General features: G+C 61.4%; 2 protein-coding genes across 9 annotated transcripts in view; one reads left to right on the top strand and one right to left on the bottom strand.

The window, feature by feature from the left end:
* Positions 1-433, top strand: part of PITRM1 (pitrilysin metallopeptidase 1) — a 43,554-nt gene extending 43,121 nt beyond the window's left edge. For both annotated transcript variants that reach the window (XM_047067135.1, XM_047067134.1), the window contains one exon: positions 23-433. In XM_047067135.1, coding sequence (XP_046923091.1) covers positions 23-116 — 94 coding nt within the window. In that variant the 3' untranslated portion in view covers positions 117-433. The remainder of the gene's footprint in view (positions 1-22) is intronic.
* An 815-nt stretch (positions 434-1,248) lies between these two features.
* The window catches only part of PFKP (phosphofructokinase, platelet), a 56,027-nt gene continuing 35,236 nt past the window's right edge, over positions 1,249-22,039 (bottom strand). For 5 of the 7 annotated variants that reach the window (XM_047067136.1, XM_047067140.1, XM_047067139.1 and 2 more), the window contains 12 exons: positions 20,263-20,327; positions 19,734-19,803; positions 19,462-19,608; positions 16,898-16,968; positions 15,170-15,257; positions 14,199-14,351; positions 8,263-8,427; positions 8,131-8,192; positions 6,728-6,839; positions 5,492-5,591; positions 1,915-2,017; positions 1,249-1,655 (listed from right to left, as the gene is read on the bottom strand). In XM_047067136.1, coding sequence (XP_046923092.1) covers positions 1,508-1,655; positions 1,915-2,017; positions 5,492-5,591; positions 6,728-6,839; positions 8,131-8,192; positions 8,263-8,427; positions 14,199-14,351; positions 15,170-15,257; positions 16,898-16,968; positions 19,462-19,608; positions 19,734-19,803; positions 20,263-20,327 — 1,284 coding nt within the window. In that variant the 3' untranslated portion in view covers positions 1,249-1,507. Of the gene's footprint in view, positions 1,656-1,914; positions 2,018-2,304; positions 2,480-5,491; positions 5,592-6,727; positions 6,840-8,130; positions 8,193-8,262; positions 8,428-10,523; positions 10,677-14,198; positions 14,352-15,169; positions 15,258-16,897; positions 16,969-19,461; positions 19,609-19,733; positions 19,804-20,262; positions 20,328-22,039 lie in introns of those variants that run through there. The other 2 variants (XM_047067141.1, XR_006959912.1) reach the window with 2 other exon arrangements.

Below are 22,039 nucleotides of genomic sequence, written 5' to 3'. Positions count from 1 at the left end.
CTACCCCCACCCCCCCCTCCAGGTACCTCGGCGTCGGGAGGGGCACACGTGGCCTGGCCCTGCTCGGACCGGAGAACGCAAAAATCGCTAAGGACCCGTCATGGATAGTCAGATAACACGTCTGTGCTCGGGAGTGGGATGGGATGACAGGCAGGCATAGCCCTTGAAGGGAAGCCTGAGCTAATTTAACTTAAAAGGTGGGAAAGTTACTGTCCCTCCCTCCCCCCATCTTGGTCATGTGTCACTCTTGTGTGGCAGGTCAGACCAAACTCCTCCCTTAGAAGGAAAGAGATGATCATGATGGTGTATTCAGTGCTAGAGACACACAGATTATAACTCAGAGTTTCTCATCGTCTAAGTGCTTATTTTACCCGCAAATCATGGAGTATTTATTTTAAAAATTTAAAAATAAAGGGCAACTGATTCACCCGTACTTTCTTTAGTCATTATTTTAAATGACCTTTTGCTACAGGAGCTCCTGGGGCCCTTATTAAAAAATGAGTAAGTGAACAGAGGTATCCGACGTGCATTGATGTGTGAACCAGTGTGGTCACAGCCAGGCCCCGTGGAAAAGTCTGGAACAGATGGGTGATAACCAGGGCGGCCTGGTAAGCATTACCCTTCTCCCACCGTCTCCCATGTTGCTCACTGTGCATATTTCAGACAGAAAGCGCGCTCGGTGCTGGTCCCCGTCTGCCTCTCCACTCTCTGCCCCTCAGCAGATCTCCAGACGATGCCTTTCCTGCATTCGGGTCTGTAGCCCGGGTCATTTCGCGTCGTCTCTAGACGACAGAACAGGCAGGAATGCTTTTCACTGAACACAGATGTGAGGTGACCATCTTACTGCCCTCAGGGAAGCAGGGCCGTCCCCGTCCCTCTGCCTGTGACTGCCCACAGCCCCGAGCGTGGGTCCCACCGGACACTGACTTGCTTCTTCGGTAGGAGAACCTTGGCGTCAGTGTGCGGCTGGGAATGAAGTCCGCTGTGTGAGCTCACCTCGTTCTGAAGACACATTCCCAGTTTCTATCACTTACGCCACGTGTGGGGTCACTCTGGGACTTGGGCCACCTCCACGCACCTGGCAAGTGTACCGTGTGTCAAAGCGGCATCTCTGTTGCCCGCGATGACTTGGAACGTGCACTGATCCCTGTCAAAACACTCTGTCAATACCTGCCCATAACACTGCCGACAAAACCTTTATCCTGAGGATTTAAGGGCCTACCTAAAAAACCCAATTGAGTCCCATGGTTGGAGTTTTAGCCAAACGTTTAATTCTACCGGGTACACATGTTTGAAAGCGGGAAACAGTAGGAGACGCAGCAGACAAGTCGTGCTGGAGCCCTGGGGGTCCGCGGGGAGAGGGAGACGGGACGGGGGGCTCTGTGACCGGGTGTTAATGTCAGCAGAACTCACGCGGAGTGCCGATAAATAACTTAAGTGTTACAAAAACGGGCGGTAAACGGGAAGTCGGAAGCAGCGCCAGCCGGGCGGTGCGGGCCGGCGGCGTCTAGATGGCGGCGGGCTCCTCGTGGCCTCGGTGGTGCACGTGCTCCAGCTGGCCGGGGTCGGACACCTCGTAGCTGGCCTTGTACTTGGCCAGGATCTTCATGAGCGGCCGCAGCTTCAGCCACCACTGCTCCTTGGGGATCCGGTGCCTGCGGACGGGAGGAAGCGGCCGTGAGGGCTGCCCGCGCCAGCCGAGGCGGCCCAGGGAGGCGTGGACGATCGAGCGGTTTCGTGAGGTACGCGACACCGTTCTATACGCTCCTAGAAATCCTGCCGCTTCTACGTCTCGTGTTAATTCCGAGTCACTTGCGGTAACGAGTTACTGACCTTGACCCCAGCAGCGGTGTCCCTCTGTCGCTCACGCTTCTAAGGGCAGTGAGGTTTACACGCGCTGTTTTATTTACTTACTCAAAGTCTGTTTCCTTCTTCAGTTGTGCCACAGGTTGGAAAAGGAGGTTTCTTTTGCTTATTCCCAGCACGCAAATGCAATCATCGGTCATAAACCTTTTTCCTGTAAAATAAGGGGTGTCAGAGCAAATGATCTGTCACGCTGAGGACAGAAGGAGCAGCGAGGGAGGAGGGGAGGGGTGCGGGGCAGAGACCCGATGCCTGGTGCCCCTACCCCACCCCACCTCTGAGCAGGAGGCAAGGCCCTGATCTCTCCCAGGGCTTTTGACCAGGTGGGACAAGTCCTGGGGGACCACCACACACGGCCGTGCCAGGGGCGGAGGGCAGAGATGAGAAAGTGGGTGGAGGCGTGGCCTCCTCTCGCACACTCAACCCGAGCGGTGCCGTTACCTGCACTAAGCGATCCGCCCCCAGAGGGCAGAGCCTGGAAAGGAGCGCCCTGAGAGTTGGGGCTGAGTGTCTCCCTAAATGCTGGAATCAGAACGCTGGCGCCAACTGCAGAACAAGCCGGCCTCGGTGAAATGTTACGGGAGGCGGAGGCTCACGAGCGCACCTACGGGACCAGCTGGAAGTTAAGGGCATGAGCGTCCTTAGGGAACTGGGAAAAGAAGACCCCAAACAAGTGTACGAAACCGACGGTCGTGGAAAGAACCAAAGCCCGAGTCGGTTCTTTGAGACCAAAACCAGGCTGGATGCATTTGCATTACTGGTTCTTAGACGTTGCTAATAAACGCAGAGATCTAGTCAGCCCCGGTCAGGAAAACGGGGTGAGGACAGGCACTCACACAAGTAACCAGCATCTGCAGGAAAAGGGGGTTATGAGCGCCACAGGCACCCGGAAATTCCTAGAATAGAGCTTCCAGAACAGATTAAAGACAGCAGGAGCAGCTCTGTAAACGTCAGGGAAACCGTGCTCCACCCTCCCTGTGAAGGAAGCAGGAGGCTTGAGGGGGCGGGGTCTCAGCCCTCCAGAAAGCAGGGCAAAACTCCCGTCTCCCCGATTTCCGCAGGGAGCCCCCACACCCCTAGACCTCCTACGACAGAGCAGGCTGGCACCCCGCACCTGCCGGGGACAGGACAGCGGGGACATCACCGAAGGGAAAGGCCATCACGGGATAGTGCACACCGGCCTGTGCGGGGCCAGGGAGCAGGAAAGCAGGTGCAGAAAAGGCACGCGACCACCTCGGTCTACACAAAAGTGTGTGCAGCTACCCTGCTTTTATGAAAGACCGCGTTGGTACCTGTTTCCGTTAACTAAAAACCAAACATTTTTTCTTTTACAAAAAACATGACAAAAAGGGCAAAGAGCGTTGAGCTTTGTTTTGCTGCAGGGAGTGGGCAGGGGCAGTGAGACTGGTGCCACCGGGCGCCTTCCCTGGGACCCGCACACCAGCCATGCGAGCCTTGAGCTGTGTGTCCTCTGGGCGTCACCTCAGTTTCTTTCGTGCACCCTTAGCAGCATGTGTGTCCTAAGTGGTCGGGGGGGGGGGGGGGGGTCTAGGGATGCTCAGGAATTTTCTGGCATAAATGAATCATTTCTTCACTTTATACCATTTTGGCTTACGAGATGGTTTCAAAGATAAGAAAAAGGCAAAGTATCCTTTTGTGACCAAACGAACACGTAGTGAACACCAGTAGCCTCAAGTATCGGAAGTTTACCAAAGACCAACAGCAAACGCTAACTGCAGAGAGACCTCAGAGGACAGTGATGCTTCGTCAAGGAGCACTGACAGCGTCCCCTGTTCTCACTGGGGCCGAGGCCTGGGCAGGAATCCCGCCATCAGAGCAGCTCTTCAGAGTTCTCCGGAGTAAAACGCACACCCGCGAGTGTAAGGTTGTATGCACACGGAAAGATGTCCATGGATGTGAAAAACAGATCTACGATCTAAGAGTGTGTAAAACATTACTGATCATATGCTCCGTTTACAACAACTGTATTTCTATATGTCAGCAATTCGTAAAAAACAAAACAAAACAAAAAAAAACGCTTACATTTTTTTTAAATATCAAGAAGTTAGGAGTAAACTTAGCAAAAGATATGTAAGATCTTTATGCTTTAATAAGAGATAAGGGGCGCCTGGGGGGCTCCGTCGGTTGGGCGTCTGACTGTGGCCCAGGTCATGATCTCACGGCTCGTGAGTTCGAGCCCCCACATTGGGCTCTGTGCTCACAGCTCAGAGCCTGGAACCTGCTTCGGATTTTGTGTCTCTCTCTCTGACCCTCCCCCGTTCATGCTCTGTGTCAAAAATAAACGTTAAAAAAATTTTTTTTAATGTCAATTCTACCTGTAAATTCTTGATTAAATGTAATTCTCTCAAAAAACCCCACACGGTTTTTGGCGGGCCCTAACAATCGGCTTCTATTTCTGTGCCAGCTCACAAGGCCCAAGAATGGCTGGAAAATGGAAGGAGGACCGGCTTATCCGTAATTGTTCATAAACCTGAACGCTGCAGGGGTCAGTAACCGAGTGCCCCACGGTGACTCCAGTAGCCCACGGATGGTCCCGATAAGTTTACACATAGCTGGTCTGTGATGGAGACTAGACACTTCGCACATGGCACCCACGTGACTCTCCACATGAAAATGAACTCAGACCTGACGCTTCCTATCAACTCCAGTGAATCAAACACACTGACATAGAAGGATGCTTTAGAAAAAAAAAGCTCAAATCGTAAAGGAAAAAGTATACCGGCTGCATAAAGATTCGGAGGACTTCGTTAAGAGACGAGAGTACTGAAAGAGCCCACGGAACAGCAAGACCTTGAGGTAAACAGGAGGGAACCTGGCATTTCCTCCATCGCTTTGGAAGGTCGCCTCAACGCCACAGCAAAGCTGCCTCGCACCCACATCACACCAGTCGTCCGAAAGTGACGGGGAAATCGCACACCGCGAGGGTGAGCCTGTGGCTGGTGAGCGCGTCTCCCCGTCTCCCCTGCCGGACCGCGCAAGCCAGCGGGCCCCGGGGGCGGGGGCGGGGCTCCAGCGCCGGAACCCCAGACACGCGCACACCCACGCGGCAAATCTCCAAACCCTAACGCGACATCAGAGGGCCACGCACGCTGTGGGCTTATATGCGCTAAACTACGAGAGCCTTTGAAGGTGTCGTGCCAGGTGGCGGGACTCCAGGAAACACTGGTTCTGCGATCCCGAGGCCTCCCCCTGGTGGGAGGGAGCGGACCGTGCGGGAAGGACACACTCCGGCTTTGAAGGCGCAAACGGCCCGGGCACCTGCCAGTTCCCGGTTTTCGCCGAAAAGAACGGTCACGAGTGAATCCAAGTCTCCGGTGTGCTAAGTGCAAGCCAGATCAGTGTCGGAGGCGCAAGGGAGGGTCAGGTGCTGGGGCCTGCCGCCGCAGCCCAGCGTGTGCGCGGCTCTCCGTGGCTGTGGCGGAGCGACGCCACTCCCCGGCAGGGGACCGCGTGGATTCGGACGCCCCTGGTCACGACCCCGAGGCCAGATGGCCAGCGCGGAGTGTCGCGCGCGGCTCGAGGCGGGGCTCGAGGCGGGGCGAACCCAGGCCGGAGAGGCGCCCCCCTCCCCCGCGCCGGGTTCCGCCCTCCCGCCGGCACTCCGTACCCTTCCCCCGAGCCTCCTTTAGCTCGGTGCTGATCCACTGCATGGCTCTGGCGGAGATCTTGGTTCCAAAGTTTCTGTCAAACGGTGAAGGCGCCCCACCCTGTCGGTCAGAGTCACAGGAAACGTCATTTAAAACCGCCGTGAGAGCCGCGAGTATTGAGCAAAACTGGCCTCGTATTCTCAGGAGACGGTGTGCGCAGCGGCTCTGGGGGGTTCTGTCTTGCTTTTGCAAGTTTTTATCTCCCTGTGTGTAGTCGGGGCCCAGCCTGTGAGGCGGCACCCCAGTACTCGCCCCACCCCAGCCTGGGCTGCGCAACCCGGGGGGCTTCATTCATTATTAGAATCTTTTTCCAGGATTCCTTAATCGTATTTGGGGATGGGGAGCGGGTCACGGTTTCCTTTAAGAACGTGATCCCCTCTGTGGGCCAGTAGCGTCCACGAAAATACACAGATGGGCATCAGGTCGCCACATAAGTTCAGGACGGTGACGGGCCCTTTGGAGGAATGAGTAGACCCGAAGTTAAAACCCCTAAGAGGGGCGCCTGGGTGGCTCAGTCAGTTAAGCGTCTGACTTCGGCTCAGGTCGTGATCTCACGGTCGGTGAGTTCAAGCCCCGCGTCGGGCTCTGTGCTGACAGCTCGGAGCCTGGAGCCGGCTTCGGATTCTGTGTCTCCCTCTCTCTCTGCCCCGCCCCCACTCACACTCTGTCTTTCTCTCTGTCTCAAAAATAAACATTAAAAAGAAAAAATTAAAAAAAAAAAAAACCCTAAGATACCAGTGGGGGTTTGGGGGGTGGGGGGTGGGGGGGTGGGGGGTGTCGGGACCAGGACAGGCATGCCGCCCCCTTGGTCCACACCCGCCTCCAGCTTTGACCTCTGGGGCACGCCTGCAAATCAGAGCCACCCCAAGACTCCTTGCAGATCATTCTGACTTGTGCAAACCTCAAGGACCGGTTGATCCATAAATAGGTAGGAAGGCCGGGTGTTGCGGGAAGCACTTGACTGTATGAAAGTTGAGAGCTTTCCCTACAGCGCCCTTCCCCCCCGCACACAACAGAATTCCTAAAGCCGGTGGTGTTTAGTACAGCTTTTCAACAGAACATCGCTTAGCGAAGGAAGCGCCAACGGGATTAAAACCACCTTCCGAGCACACATTCCCCACCGCGGCTCAAACCAGGCCTCCCCGTACAGAGCCTCCGGGGCGGCGGCCACGGGTCGCCGTGTGTCCCGGCCCCACCTGCTGCATGTGGCCCAGCACGTTCTTCCTGCAGTCGAACACGCCCTTGCCCTCCTCGGAGTAGAGGTGGTAGATGAAGTCCGTGGTGTAGTGCTCGCTGCAGCTCTCGTTCCTGCAAGGGTGTGGGGGGAGGGGCTACTCAGCGGGAGGGCGGGAGGGGTGGGGGTGGGGTGGGGGGGTGTTCAGAGCACGTGGGTGGGGGGGCAGGGGAGTGGGGTGAGGTGAGGGTGGGGGAGTGTTCAGAACATGCGGGTGGGGGAAGGGGTGCTCAGCGGTTGGGGGGTGGGGTGAGGGGGTATTCGGGGAAAGGGGTAGGGGAGGGGGTGGCTGCAGAGCATGCGGGTGGGGGAAGGGGTGCTCAGCGGTGGGGGGGAGGGTGGGGTGAGGGGGTATTCAGGGGAAAGGGGTAGGGGAGGGGGTGGCTGGGCGTGAAGGAAGGGGTGGGGGAGGGGCTGCTCCGCAGGGCGTGAGGGTGTGGGTGTGGGGTGAGGGTACGGGGTGTTCAGAGCACGCGGGTGGGGGAGGGGGTGCTCAGCGGCGGGGGGGGGGCAGGTGGGGTGAGGGTAGGGGATGTTCAGAGCACGCGGGTGGGGGTGCTTAGTGGCCGGGTGTGGGGTGAGGGGGGTGTTCAGCGGCGGGGGGGGGTGGAGTGAGGGGGGGTGTTTTGAGCATGCGGGGGGGGGGAGGGGGTGTTCAGCAGCGGGGGGGGGGGGGCGGTGACCGTGCGGGGTGTTCAGAGCACGGGGGTGGGGGAGGGGGTGCTCAGCGGCGGGGGGGCAGGTGGGGTGAGGGTAGGGGATGTTCAGAGCACGCGGGTGGGGGTGCTTAGTGGCCGGGTGTGGGGTGAGGGGGGTGTTCAGCGGCGGGGGGGGTGTTTCGAGCATGCGGGGGGGGGAGGGGGTGTTCAGCAGCGGGGGGGGGGGGGCGGTGACCGTGCGGGGTGTTCAGAGCACGGGGGTGGGTGAGGGGGGTGTTCAGCGGCGGGGGGGTGGAGTGAGGGGGGGTGTTTCGAGCATGCGGGTGGGGGAGGGGGTGTTCAGCAGCGGGGGGGGGGGGCTCAGAACAGGGCAGCGGGTGGGCCAGAGCTCAGGGTGTGGCCGGGCAGCCGGTCCCGTTGCACCCCACGCGCCCTTCCCTGCAGATGCCAGGGACTTCAGCACATACTTGGCTTGGTGAGATGGTAACAAAAACAAAGCTAACCACGAAGCAAAAGTGAATTTTTAAGACGTGCCCTTCAGTGACTTAAGCGCACGCCGTTTTTAACGCAACGCGCAACGACTACCGCGTTTCTTCGGGACCGGGGCAGAGACCGGACTGCTGCCCCTGCGCGCTCAGACCGCGAACCCGGATGGTTCTGAGAAGCCGCGGCTGGGGGGGGCGGGGCGAGGAGGGGGCGTCCGTACCTGAGCACGAGTCCCCTCTGAATGGTGGTCTTCATTTTCTCGGTCAGGTGCTCCACGTTGGCCTAGGGAAGAGTGTTCCGTTCATCAGGCGCCCTCCCTGTCGCCCGCGGCGGCCCCGTGGCACGGACGCACCTGCAGATCGCGGATGTCGAAGGGCTCTTCGAAGATGTAGGCGGCGTCGGCTCCGGCGGCGAGCCCCCCCATGTTGGCCAGGTAGCCGCAGTAGCCCCCCATGGTCTCGATGATGAACACGCGGCGCTTGGTCCCGCTGGCCGACTGCTTGATGCGGTCACACGTCTGGCCACAGAGGAGGACACGGGTCATCCCACCCACCCCCGGGCCCTGCCGCTGCCCACCGCGGGGAGGGGGGGGGGGAGGGGGCGCCTGGGACCGGCTCACCCCCGCTGCCCACGTGGCCCCACGGGACGTGGGCGCCCTGACATCTGATGGGCTCAGTGGGAATTTCTGTTCGGTTGGTTTCTTCCAAAAAGCTCCCCGTGACATTTGGGTTTTGGGCATCGTCACTCTGTCTGCGAACGGCACGTCGTGCGAGGGCACCTGTGTTCTGGGCCAGATAGCAGCTCCTGGACCAAGGTCCTGAGAACCCTTCCAGACCCTCAGCCTACAGGTCTCCCACGGGCCCTCCTCGAGACACTGGCTCAGGGACCCCACCAGTCCGGACCACCATGCACGCTCCGGGGGCCACAGCGCCACTCACCGGGCCCGCCTACGACAACCGCTCTGATCCAGCGCTAGCCTTGCCGGGCCCCAAAACAGCACCTTTGAGTATGGGTCAGAGCCCCTCTCCGGGTTCCCCAGGCCGGCCCTGCTCCCAGGGTGTGGAGTCTGGAGGACAGGAGCCCCCAGCATCACCGGGTCCTGACCCGGCTATTTCAGCCAGCCGCCCCCGCCCGGGTTCCTAAACCAGCATGGACAGCAGCCCTGTCCCGGGCTGGTGGTACACGCAGGGGGCGCTCTGCCTTTAGTGGGGAGCAGGAGGAATCCAGGGGTGCTGATACGCCCCCTGGCCTGCTCACAGTGGGAACGTCCCCTCCCAACCTTGGGCGCCCCGCAGGGGCAGCCGGAAGATTCTCCCAGCGCGATCCCTGGGCTGGTCCCACTGGCTAACATTTCGCCTCACCGGGGCTTCAAGACCACACATCACGCGGAAACGAGGTGGAGCTGAGAGCACAGTGAAGACGGAAAAGGGCCCGTGGACCTGGGTGTGAGGACGTGGGCCTGCCGGGCCCAAGAGCTAGCCCTCAGCACGAGGTGTCTGCTGAGCGGGGCTTGGGGGGACCAGACCGGGCGGGGCAGGGGCGTGGTGGGTCCCACCCAGCACAGACCCCTGGCGGAGCCACGTGAGCACCAGAGGCCCGACCCCTGGAGCCTCGCCGCGCTCCGTGGCCGGTGGCCGCTTCCTGGCCTGCCCGAGGGCCTACCGTACCCGCGGAGAAACAGAACTCCAAGCAGGTCACGGGTGGGAGCCGCCAGCCTGGGAACGAGCCTCTCGGGGGCCGTGGCCCTACTCAGAAGCAGAACGAGCTCCCCTCCCAGCAGCAAATTCGGTGAGCAAACGAGCATGACACTACAGTGCACGTGTCACGAGCTAAAGGCTGCGGCACAGCGCGCTGGGGACGGAGGCCCGGAGACAGCCGCCCCCGTCCCCTCACTGTGATCCAGCTCCAAACTGCCAGCCGGGACCCAAGCTGCCGTGTGCCCAGGGCCTCCGGCAGACAGGGGGCTCCGTGTGGCAAGCGTGGGAGCCCGGGCCACACGAACGTCAAGGACGCGGCCAACCCTGGGCCACTGCCCCACAGCAGCCCGCCGCCGGGCGACAAGTCCTCGGCGAGCACGGACCAGACGGGGCCAGTGCAGAGCCCGCCAGACCCTCCGGCACGGGACATCCTCCCCGGGAGCAGCGCCCCCCACTGCACAACCACAGGCGGGTGGTTCCACGCCGTGGCCGTGCCCCGCTGCCCCCGGAGCGCTCACCCTCGCAATCCCCTGACCCCCGTGGCGTGCTCCCCGGACTCCCGCCAGGCCCTCCCCGGACACCACGTCCGGGCCGGCTGTCGTCCTGAGCGCGAGCACAAGCCCGCGCAACAGCAGGGCCTCCGGGGGCTAGGGGTGCAGACCCCACCCAGGACACGGGAAGAGGCTCCCTGTTTAGCCGATGAAGGTCAGCCCTGCCCACCACAGGGAGGGTCACGCAGCCGTGGAAGGTGTGACGTGAACTCCAGCCGGCGGGAAGTAACGGGAACTGTGGCTCGTTACTCCTGCAGGCCCGGGGGGGTTCCTCCCCTTGCCTCGTGCGTCCGGGCAGGAAGAGGAAGTCCCTAGAGTCTGGCCTGACCGGCAGTGTCGCCGGAGGGGCGACAGGGCCCTCTTACCTCTACCACCACATTGAGGCCAGTGTCAGAACCCATGGAGATGTCTGAGCCTGGGACGTTGTTGCTAATGGTGGCCGGCACGATGCAAATGGGGACGCAGAACTCCTGGTGGCTGTCACGTGCCTGGGCCAATAGGACCGAGCCCTCGAACGCCTGAAGCAGTGGGGCGGGCAGTCAGCGGGGCGTCCCCGGCACCTCCCTGACGCCACCGGGCGGGGCCGCGTCCTCGTGGGCCAGGGGGATGTCCTCACGGGCCAGGGTGCGGCAGCTCGGGGGCCTCAGTGGGGTGAGATGTGGGAGCGGGGACACCCACGGGGTGTGGGGCGTAGGGTGGGGGGCCTCCCGGAGGAGGGGACGCAGGCAGGTGGCAGCAAAGCAGGGGCCGGCGTGTCAGTGGAGGACAAACAGCCAGTCGGTCCCTTCTTGGCGTCTCGGAGGAGGCGAGGGAGGCCGATTGGGAGGGGACTTAATTCAGGGCCGGCCTGGCAGCTTTGTGCAGCAGGTGGGGGTGCAGGGCCCCGCCAGCGAGGCCTCCACGATGACCCAGGTCACTGGAGCGGGTCGCCCCTGCCCCGAAGGTGGCCGGAGGGCTTGGGCGCACCTCTGCTGGTCCCCGGGCCCTCGTCACAGGGGCGGGGAGCCCCAGCGCTGCTCTGGAACCGCAAGGTGAAAACGTTTGCAGCTGATGTCACAAAAGGGAGCTGTTCTCAAGCAGGGGGCAGGCGCTTGCGGTCTCTGCCCTGGAGTGTGTTAACCGGAATGTTCGTGAGCGGCCACGGGCCCACCGTCCACCGTCCCCGAGGCCCCCAGGCTCGCTGAGCAGCTGGACACTCTGGCAGACCACCTGCGGGCGAATGGACCCCCGGACGGTCTTTCCTCGTCCCGCCTGCAAGGCCCCTGTGCACCTGCTACAGGGACGTGCACGTCCTCCTGGAAAGGCGTGTGCTCTCTGCTGCCTTGTGTCTCCCCCGAACACATAGGGTTCTAGGGCGGCTGTGCCTCGAGGACACGTGGATGGTGGGCCCGTGGCAGGTTAGTTCGGGGAGCGGCCCCAGTCCACCTCAGACCACGTAAGTCACACGGGGCACCGGCAGGGGTCACGGGGAGTCACGGGGGGCAGCCCCTGAGGCCGGGAGGGCCCTCGGCAGCAATAAATGGGGTGTCCGTAACTGGAAACACCTTCCACGTTCTGGTTCCTGTTGCTCCTTTTTCCCTCACGTCCCGAGAAAAGGAGGGGGACCCTCCAGCGGGGACGGGGGACGGGCCAGCGGGGAAAGCGAGCGCGCAACTCTGGGGACAGACGTCCCGCCCGAGGCCCTGGGGGCAGGGACACGGACGTCCGCTCTGGGCGCGTCTCACAGCACAGCACCGCCAACCCAACCCGGGCGCTCGGAGAAAAGGCAAGACGTTCTGGGGGCGAATAGCACTGCAGCCGCCTTCTCGGCGTCCGCGGCCACACGGGGCTCAGCCGCCCTCAGCTGTGGCTCTGCCCACGTAGGAACAGCATTCAAACCCCTGCTCGGACGGGGTGCTGTGACGCATGACACGCAGAGATCCGTCGGGACAAAGACGAAACAGCCGAAGGACAGGACCGTCACAGTAAGATCGCCTCTGGGACCCCCGCGGCGGCTGGATGGCCAGACCCGTCCCTGGGCACTGCCGACATCCCCTGGGGGCAGAATCTCAACAAAAGGGGGGGCCGGCGCTGGAGATGCCCCCGGGGCATCTGGACACGAGGCTTCAGGCCCGCGGGTGGCCCGTCCGGGAAAGAGGTGTCCTGAGTGCGGGGGACGGGCCCACACGGAGCCCACTCTGGTCCCGGATCCCCCGAGGCGGGTCAGGAGGGACGTGGGGCGCCTGTGACTCGTCACTCGGCCCCTCAGCGGGCTTCCGGCCCAAACCCAGACCTCCCCCAGACCACACCACTTCCTTCTGGCTCTCACGACCACAACCGGCAAGAAACCAAGCGACGCGCGCGCTCCAGACGGAGTCCCTACACCTCCAGGACACGGCGAGCGGGGCGGGAGCGGGCGTCACCCCGAGCGCCCGGCTCACCACCCGTCACAAGCCAGGCCCGGCGCCGTGGCGCCACCAAAGCCACCTGCGGATCTGGATCTCGACGCACACGCACACCTGCTCGCCCGCTGCGGCCCCGACCGCGAGCCGGTGCCTTTGTCACCGGTTAACTGGCTTTGAGAGACTCCGCGAAAGACCAGCTCCAAACGGGCATACGCCAAACTTCCGCATCCCAGGGAAGCAAGCGGGTAAGCTGGGGTCCCCCTGCCTATTCCGGTTTTCGATTCCGGTTTTCGGATTGTCAGCAACACACGAGTATCAAATCTCTCTAGGCTGTAAACAGTTTCTCGTAGCAGAGGGAGCCTGGATGGACGAGTGAGAGATTTCGTGCCTCGAAGCGCACATCAAATGTCACGGGGAGATACACCCCACCCGGGGCCCAGGCGTGCAGGTGACAACCTCCGGAGCCCCCACCCCACCCACCCACCCCGAAGAGGGGCTCCAGTCAGGTGACCGTTAGGAAACACGAGCTCCCAGCTGCTTCCACAGAGCGTAAGCAGGCGCAACCTCCAGCCAGGGCAGGGAAAGAGCAGGAAGACAGTGATGAAGGTCACGGCCAGCAGCCCTTCAGTGCACAGGTGAAGCCTGATCAGGAGCTGAATCGGGTCACAGCAGCAAAAGCAGGGCAGCTTGGGTCACGGCCCAGCGGGGCGCTCCAGCGAGGGGACACCGGACACACGGGTGGGGCTTTTTAGTAAAGAAAGCACACAGGGTTTAGGAAGCTCAGGAAAGAAAAGCAGAAATGAAGTTCTAAGCGTTACTTACCATGTGAATTTTATGTTAAAAGCGTTTCTTTTATTTACCAGCACTAGAAACAATTTTTGACGCCGTGGGTTTAAGAAAAAAAAAAATCCTAGGAAAACATTCATGGGATGGGTGTCTCACAAGGAAAATAAAGACTCGTGAATTTGCTGAAAGATCTTAGACGCCAGATGAAAAATTAGAAACGTATTCTGTCGGTCGCTGCGCTTTAAGCTCCCACGCCACTTCGCAAGTGTGGTTTTCACACATGGTAACACGGGCGTGTTTCTGTTGTTACTGCCTTTTGGCAGATAAACTAACGTACTATCCGTGTTGTTTTCGGATGCGACTGAACGTGGCCAGGGTACAACGGGGGAGAATGATGCTCATGGCGACAGCCAGAAGCAGGACGGATGTACCCGCGGATTCAGGTGGGTGGAAAAAGTGACACAAAACGGAGCTCGGGATCCGTCCCCAAACATCCACGCAGGGGCCACCGGACCCAGGATCCATCATATTAAGTTACGTTCCGGGACTGAAGTAAATTTGGCCCGGTCAGAAAAACGAACGGTCGCGATCATCCAAATCACGAAACCGTAACCCGCCACGACTTGAGTGCCGCACGCTCCCCGTCAGTGCGCCCAGCAGGGACACGTCGTCCTGGCCGAGGCACAGGAAAAGGGGCGCTGGATTAGAGATTGCCAGACTTCAAAACAAAAAGAAAACAGAATACTGCTGTTCTGGAAACAAACCCGGGTCTGGTTTCCGTCTCTAGTGCACTGGCAGATAAAAGCGGGCCAGGAGGCGCCCTCCCGCTCAGCGTCCGCGGCACCCGCTTTGCTGGCCACGCAGACTTACGTCGGTGATGGTGTTCAGGGCGGTGTCCGCACCGATGCTGAAATCGGAGCCCGGCACGTTGTTGGACACCGTGGCGGGGACCATGACCATGGGGACACAGAGCTCCTCGTACTTCTCCCGGGCAGCTGACAGCTCCAGCAGTCCCAGGTAGGCCTGTCAGGCGTGCGGTTGTGGGGAAGGAGGGAGGGGAGCAGAGGGGCCGTTAAAAAACACCAGAGGGTAGGGGCGCCTGGGTGGCGCAGTCGGTTAAGCGTCCGACTTCAGCCAGGTCACGATCTCGCGGTCCGTGAGTTCGAGCCCCGCGTCGGGCTCTGGGCTGATGGCTCGGAGCCTGGAGCCTGTTTCCGATTCTGTGTCTCCCTCTCTCTCTGCCCCTCCCACGTTCATGCTCTGTCTCTCTCTGTCCCAAAAATAAATAAATGTTGAAAAAAAAAAAAATGTAAAAAAAAAAACACCAGAGGGCGTTCGCGTCACCGGGGACCAGCAATTCTGTGAGCGCAAAGGAGCCCAGAGGTCAGCGTCACGCAGAAGAGACACGAGTCTCCTCTTCGCAAGGGTCTCATTGCTTGAGGCCCTCACGTTTTCTTTAAGGCAAACGGAAAGCTTATCGGTCGAACGAAAGAGACACGAAGGTCTGCGGTCCGACGCGCGATCAGAAATGACGCGGCCACGGGACTGCCCTGCTCCGTGACGGCCATCAGGCCTCGGACTCGAGAGACGCCGTCATTTCTGCAGACTGCAGATGTGTGAGGCTCACCGACAAGGTGCATCCCCCGTGGGGGGCCCAGCTCTGGCTCCCCAATCCAGCTGCTCCGTGGGAGCCGGGGAAGCGTCCCACGGCAGCACGACGACTACCCAGTGGCAGCTGGGCCCGGGGGACCACCCCCCCCCCCGCCCTGTGCTTGCCGCAAGCCTCCCCCCACAACCGACGGCCCCGACGAGCCCGCAGGTGCACAGAGACAAGGACGTACCTCAAATCCACCAATGATCAACAGCGCGTTGATGCTGTGGGTCCGCATCTGCTCGGCGATCGCCTCCAGGGACTTCCCGGGCAGCGTCCTACAAACAGTGCAGCCACACGTGAGGCCAGACGGACCTCGCGCAGTGGACGGACCCCGCCGGCACCCCCCACCCCGCTCCCTGGGCCGGGCCCCGCGGCTGGACGGCAGAGCCGGGAAATCAAGTCTCCCGGGAGCGTTGTTTAAAAAAGGAGGAGGGGCGCCTGGGTGGCTCAGTCGGTTGGGCGTCCGACTTCGGCTCAGGTCGTGATCTCGCGGTCCGTGAGTTCGAGCCCCGCGTCGGGCTCTGTGCTGACAGCTCGGAGCCTGGAGCTGCTTCGGATGCCGTGTCTCCCTCTCTCTCTGCCCCTCCCCTGCTCACTCTCTGTCTCTGTCTCTCTGTCTCAAAAATAACCATTAAAGGGGCGCCTGGATGGCTCAGTCGGTTAAGCGTCCAACTTGGGCTCAGGTCATGATCTCGCGGTCTGTGAGTTCAAGCCCCACGTTGGGCTCTGTGCTGACTGCTCAGATCCTGGAGCCTGTTTCGGATTCTGTGTCTCCCTCTCTCTGACCCTCCCCTGCCGTTCATGCTCTCTGTCTCAAAAATAAATAAATGTTAAAAAAAAAAATTTCTTTAAAAAAAGGAAAAAAAAAAAGGGAAAGAAACGCTCATCGTCCAGTAGTTGGGCCTCAAAAGAACCCCAGTGCCTCATCAGAAAAAAACAACGCGCCCCAAGAGCTCGTGAGCGTTCACGGGAATTGTTTGAACGGAAGCTTCCTGTTTCCGAGTCCGGTGCACACAGCTCGCCCAACCTGATCTCAGCTCACATCCACACGCGTCCACACCTGCTGGTCTTCTCCTGTCCTACCTCCTGGTTCGAGCCCCACGGCCCACGTGTGGAACCAGACAGAGCACCGCCGGCCACCCCCCGCCCCTCTCTTCCCTCTGTGCCGGCTTCTCACAACGTTCACCCTTCCGGGACGCTTACGGGGACCCTCAGGGCAAACCCTCATGATGTCAGCGACAAGGTCGCCCCGTGTCTACAGTGAGCTCAGCCCAGAGCCAGGGCTGGGGCTGGAGAAGCAGACGCAAGTGGGTGTCGCTGGGGGCTCAGGAGGGGCCCGGGAGGCGGGGGGGGCAGGCGCCCACCTCCCAACAGAACTTTGCCGCCCAGATGGCTCGATGGCCAGCAAGCCGCTCCGGAGAAGCAGTGAGCTCGCGAGCGGCTGGGCACGTGGGCACCCGCCACGCTGGGGAGGCTCACTGGAGGCGAAACCGCTCCCAAGTCATCTGCCTCGGCTCTGGTCCGGGGCCCAGCCGTGGGCTCCCCAAAACGTGACCCGGGTCCCTCGTGGGGTGGGCTGGGGCATGGATTCCTTCACAGCAAGGGCAAAGCAGCAGCTTCTGGGGTGTCGGCTGAGCGTCTGACTCTCGATTTCAGCTCAGGTCGTGATCCCAGGGTCGTGGGATCGAGCCCCGTGTCGGGGTCAGTGCCGAGCGCGGATTCCGCTTGGGGTTCTCTCTCTCTCCCTCTGCCCCTCCCCCGCTCACGCTCTCTCACCCTCTCTCTCAAAACAAGTAAGTAAATTTTAAAAATGAAAAAAAAAACCCCAAAGCAGCAGCTTCTGCACCAGCTGCTCTGACAGAACGTGAGCTTTCTCCTCCCAAAGAGCAGGTCAGAGTCCAGACGGAGAAATTACCGTTTGGTCCCAAGAATGGAGCCTCCTTGGCCGGTCCAGCCTCCGACATCCGCCCAGCCGATCTCCTTTATCTGATGCGCAAACACAGAGTCAGACGGCAGAAGGGACAGAGGACGGGGTAGCTTTGAGGCCGGCTCCCAGGCCTGGAGCCTCCAGCGGGCCGCTCGTCCCGAAGGGCCCGCGCACCCCTCGGAAGCCGCTCCCGTCGCGACACCGAGCAAGTCACGTGGGTCCTGGGGTGAACCCGGAACCCAGGCCGCCAGGGCCCCGCCCTCCCGCCGCGGGCTCCAGAGCCACACTCCGCGGGCCACACTCTACCCGTGGGAATTAAGGAGCGACGGACATTGTTGTCTTTCTAAATTGATGTAACTTCTTTGACTGAAAACTGAGAGGCATCTGAGGAACCCAGCTGAGGCCCGCCGGGCACGGCCTCCCTGGCCAGCTCTCCCCTCCCTCCCTCCCTCCGAGGGGAGCCCGTCACGCCCACGTCCTCAAAGACCCCAGCGCGCCGCCGTCTGCTCCCTGGACGCCTCCCCCAGGGCGTCCGGTAGACACACGCCTCCCACGAAACCACTTGCCACTCGGGCCGCAAATGGAGTCATTCTGGCTTCCTTCTCTCATACCTGTGTCCATTCCGGGGGTGAAGCCCACTGGCCCTGCCTTCAAAACGCGGCCGGTGCTGCAGACGGCTCGCCCACTCCACCCCTGCCAGACGGGACAACCGCCCTGGCTCAGCACCTCCCCCTGCATCATCTCCCCCTGGCTCAGCACCTCCCCCTGCCTCACCATCTCCCCCTGCCTCAGCACCTCCCCCTGGCTCAGCACCTCCCCCTGCATCATCTCCTCCTGGCTCAGCACCTCCCCCTGCCTCACCATCTCCCCCTACCTCAGCACCTCCCCATGCATCATCTCCCCCTGCCTCAGCACCTCCCCCTGCATCATCTCCCCCACCTCAGGACCGCCCCCTACCTCAGCACCTCCCCCTGCCTCAGCACCTCCCCCTGCAGGATCATCTCCCCCTGCCTCACCATCTCCCCCTGCCTCAGCACCTCCCCCTGCCTCACCATCTCCCCTGCCTCAGCACCTCCCCCTGCATCATCTCCCCCACCTCAGGACCGCCCCCTGCCTCAGCACCTCCCCCTGCCTCAGCACCTCCCCCTGCAGGATCATCTCCCCCTGCCTCACCATCTCCCCCTGCCTCAGCACCTCCCCCTGCCTCACCATCTCCCCTGCCTCAGCACCTCCCCCTGCATCATCTCCCCCACCTCAGGACCGCCCCCTGCCTCAGCACCTCCCCCTGCCTCAGCACCTCCCCCTGCAGGATCATCTCCCCCTGCCTCACCATCTCCCCCTGCCTCAGCACCTCCCCCTGCCTCACCATCTCACCCTGCCTCAGCACCTCCCCCTGCATCATCTCCCCCTGCCTCAGCACCTCCCCCTGCATCATCTCCCCCTACCTCAGCACCTCCCCCTGCATCATCTCCCCCTGGCTCAGCACCTCCCCCTGCATCATCTCCCCCTGCCTCACCATCTCCCCCTGCCTCACCATCTCCCCCTACCTCAGCACCTCCCCCTGCATCATCTCCCCCTGGCTCAGCACCTCCCCCTGCCTCACCAACTCCCCCTACCTCAGCACCTCCCCCTGCAGGATCATCTCCCCCTGCCTCGCCATCTCCCCCTGGCTCATAGCAGAAGCCCCAGCTCATCTTCCTGGTTCTGCTCCTGCTTTTGGTCAGAGACCCTCAGCATGCACTCACACACCCCTGCTCAAAGCCCTGTCTGCTCCCAGCACAAGCCCAAGTCTATAATCACCTACGAGCCACCTGCCCCGGCCGCCTGCACCTCCCGACTCTGCTGCTGCGGCCGCGTCCTCCGTCTATGGTCTGAGTTCCCGTCCCCGCGGCTGACCCCTCCTCCTCTGTGGGTCTGGGCAGCGACCACGCCCTGTGGACCATCTGTTCCCTCAACGTCCTCTCCCTCCTGAAGGTGCAACCCTGCCGAGCGAGGCTTTGCCTTGGCCCTAGCTGGATGCCCCCCGGAAGAACTCCGCGCACCGTTACCATTAAATAACGGGGGGAACACACGCTGCCCTGCAGGATACGCTGGCTTACGGGGTGGGGCCTGCAGCCTCCCCGCTATCTGAGCTCCTGAGTCGTGTGACCTCGATCAAGTGAGCAAAACGGGGCTGACACGGCCGCTTTGCTGCGAGACTTAAATGGGTTAACGTGCGGATCCCGTAGGATCAGGGAGTGTATACAGCAAGCACTCAAGAAGCGCCCGCTCTCTCCGGCAAGGCTTTCGTTCGGGTGCCTGCCGTTCTTGAGGACTGGGCCTGCAGCATCCCCCACGCGGACAGCCTCGGGCCAGCGTCCACAGGCCCCACGGGCGTCACTGCCGACTGTCCCCCGAGAAAACCGGGCAGTGCGTTCCTTGCCGAGCGCCACGTGGCCTCGGACGTGCGCCCCAGGGCGGATCTGGGCCCCGCGTTCGTCACATGACACAGCCCCAGGTTTCAAGCCTTGGAAGGGAGGCCCCGTTCCCCACGATGCCCCCCGGGGACTCACCTGGCCCTTGGCGAAGCCCTCGAAGCCGTCGTAGATGGCAAACATCTTGTGCCCTTCGGAGATGCCCACGCGCACGGCCGAGCGCACGGCCGCGTTCATCCCGGCGGCGGGGGCGCCCACATTGATGACTGCCACGTTGCAGTTGCTCTGCAAGACAGCGGAGGGCTCGCACGCGGGGGGCTCACAGCAGCACGCAGCCCGGGAGCCCAGGACGCCAGGGTCCGCGGGGGACACGGGGGGGCCTCACGGGAGCGACCCGCGGCGGCACCCACCTTTGGGATCTGGTCATCTGGCATCTTGATGGCGAGCCGCTTGTAGGTGTTCAGATTGCTCTCGAAGCTCCTGGAAGGAGAGGCCGCCGTCGGGGCCAAGGTCAGGGCGCGAGGGGCCGGGTCGGGGAAGGGCTTGTGCCGAAGCAGACCGTCCGCAGGGGCCTGTGCTGGGCTCTCAGGGCCGGTCACCCCACCTCCCGGGCCCTGGTGCGTCCGGTTACGTAGGAGGCACGTGGTGTCCGCGGCCAAGGAACCAGGCCTCTCACACACTCGGGTTTCTTTCTCAAGATGCCAGCCCCGTGCCACGTCCCGTCCTAACCTCGCCAAGTCCTCAGCAACCCCACCAGCCAGGACACGACACAGACAGCAAACTGCTCCCGCCGCTCCCCATCAAGGCCTGCAGGCGGCAGAACGCTGCCCGAGGCCGGGCTCGGCCTTTCTCGGCTGGGAAGGAGCACCGCCCTGGAGCACGGCTGAGCACCGCTGAGGAGCGAGGGCCCCAGGAGAGCAGCGCCCTCGGGAGAGTCACCTTCCGCGGAGTCGCACGGCGTCCTTAAATCTCCTCTCGTCCATGGCCTTCTGCACGTCCTGGGTCTTCAAACCAGTCAGGAAAGGAAGAAGGAACACGTCACGACTCCGACACCGGGTCCTCCCCTCCCCCGCCCTGCGCTCCGTCCGACCGTCCGGGCCGGCAGCCCGGGGTCAGCGGGGCTGCACCTGCGCCTGCCCGGCTGCGAGGGCCGAGCCCAGGCTGCCGTGATAAAGCAAGGCCGGGGCCACAGACCCTGAGGCCCCAGGGACAGCAGCACAGCCAGGGCGAGGTGGAGCTCGCACACGGCCTTGCGGGCAACCCCCGGTTCGGGGGGGGGGGGGGGGCCACCCGGGGAGGGAGCAGGGGCGGGCGGCCCGGGGAGCACCACTCACACCGCCTCGGCCCTTCCAGCCCGAGGACCTCAGGCAAGTTATTCACGCCTCTGAACTCCATTCCCTCATCGGTTGCCTGAGAAAAATAGCCCAACTTCCAAAATTATCTGGGTTGTAGGTACGTGCGGGACCCCGGGGACAGTGCCTGACAGACACCGGTGCACACACACACGTGCAGCCAGGCACTCATATACACACGTGCACACACACGCAGCCATCCACACTCACACACACAGGAACACGCACACGCAGTCGTGCCCACTTGCACACACAGAAACGTGCACACACAGCTGTGCATACTTGCACACACAGACACACGCACACACGTGAACACACACGCAGCCGCACACACTTGCACATACAGAAACATGTACAAGCAGCCACACACACTTACACAGAAACACGCACACATAGCCACGCACAGGTGCACTAGCAGAAACGTGCACACACATGCACACATGTAGCCGCGCACACTTGCACAGAAACATGCATACACGTACACACATAGCCATGCACACACAGAAACACACACATACACACACAGCCGTGCGTGCTTGCACACAGAAACATGCACACGCAGTCGTGCCCACCTGCACACCCAGAAACATGCACACACAGCTGTGCATACTTGCACACATAGAAACATGCACACACGTGAACACACACGCAGCCGCACACACTTGCACATACAGAAACATGCACAAGCAGCCATGCACACTTACACAGAAACATGCACACACATGTAGCTGCGCACACTTGCACAGAAACATGCATACACGTACACACACTAGCCATGCACACTTGCACACACACAGCCATGCACACACAGAAACACACACACATACACACAGCCGTGCGCACTTGCACACAGAAACATGCACACGCAGTCGTGCCCACTTGCACACACAGAAACGTGCGCACACAGAAACACGCACACACGTGAACACACGCAGCTGCACACACTTGCACATACAGAAACATGCACACTTACACAGAAACATGCACACGTAGCCACGCACAGGTGCACAGCCAGAAACATGCACACAATATACACGTGTAGCCATGCACAAACACGCAGCTGTGCACACATATACATACATGCACGCACACACTGCCATGCACACTTGCACACACAGAAACATGCGCACACATACACACACGTAGCCATGCACACTTGCACACACATTTATTCACTCCAAAGCCTTCTGGCAATTACGTTTCTACGGCCACTTGCAACAAGTCCAAGACCGAATTGCTTCATCACCTCTCTGCACAGGTTATAAAGTACAAACGCTTCAGAGCCACCGGAAAGGCCAAATAAAAGGACAGTAACAGGCCTCGGGAAAGACAAGACACTGACAACGTCTGATGCAGCTCGCTGC

This window comes from Lynx rufus, unplaced genomic scaffold (assembly GCF_022079265.1).
Source record: "Lynx rufus isolate CCGP_SWC_20201006 ecotype Redwood Valley unplaced genomic scaffold, mLynRuf1.p SCAF_7, whole genome shotgun sequence".
In the NCBI taxonomy this organism is placed as follows: Eukaryota; Metazoa; Chordata; class Mammalia; order Carnivora; family Felidae; genus Lynx; species Lynx rufus.
Note: the sequence above shows the minus strand (reverse complement) of the source record. Positions and strands in the feature narration are given on the sequence as shown.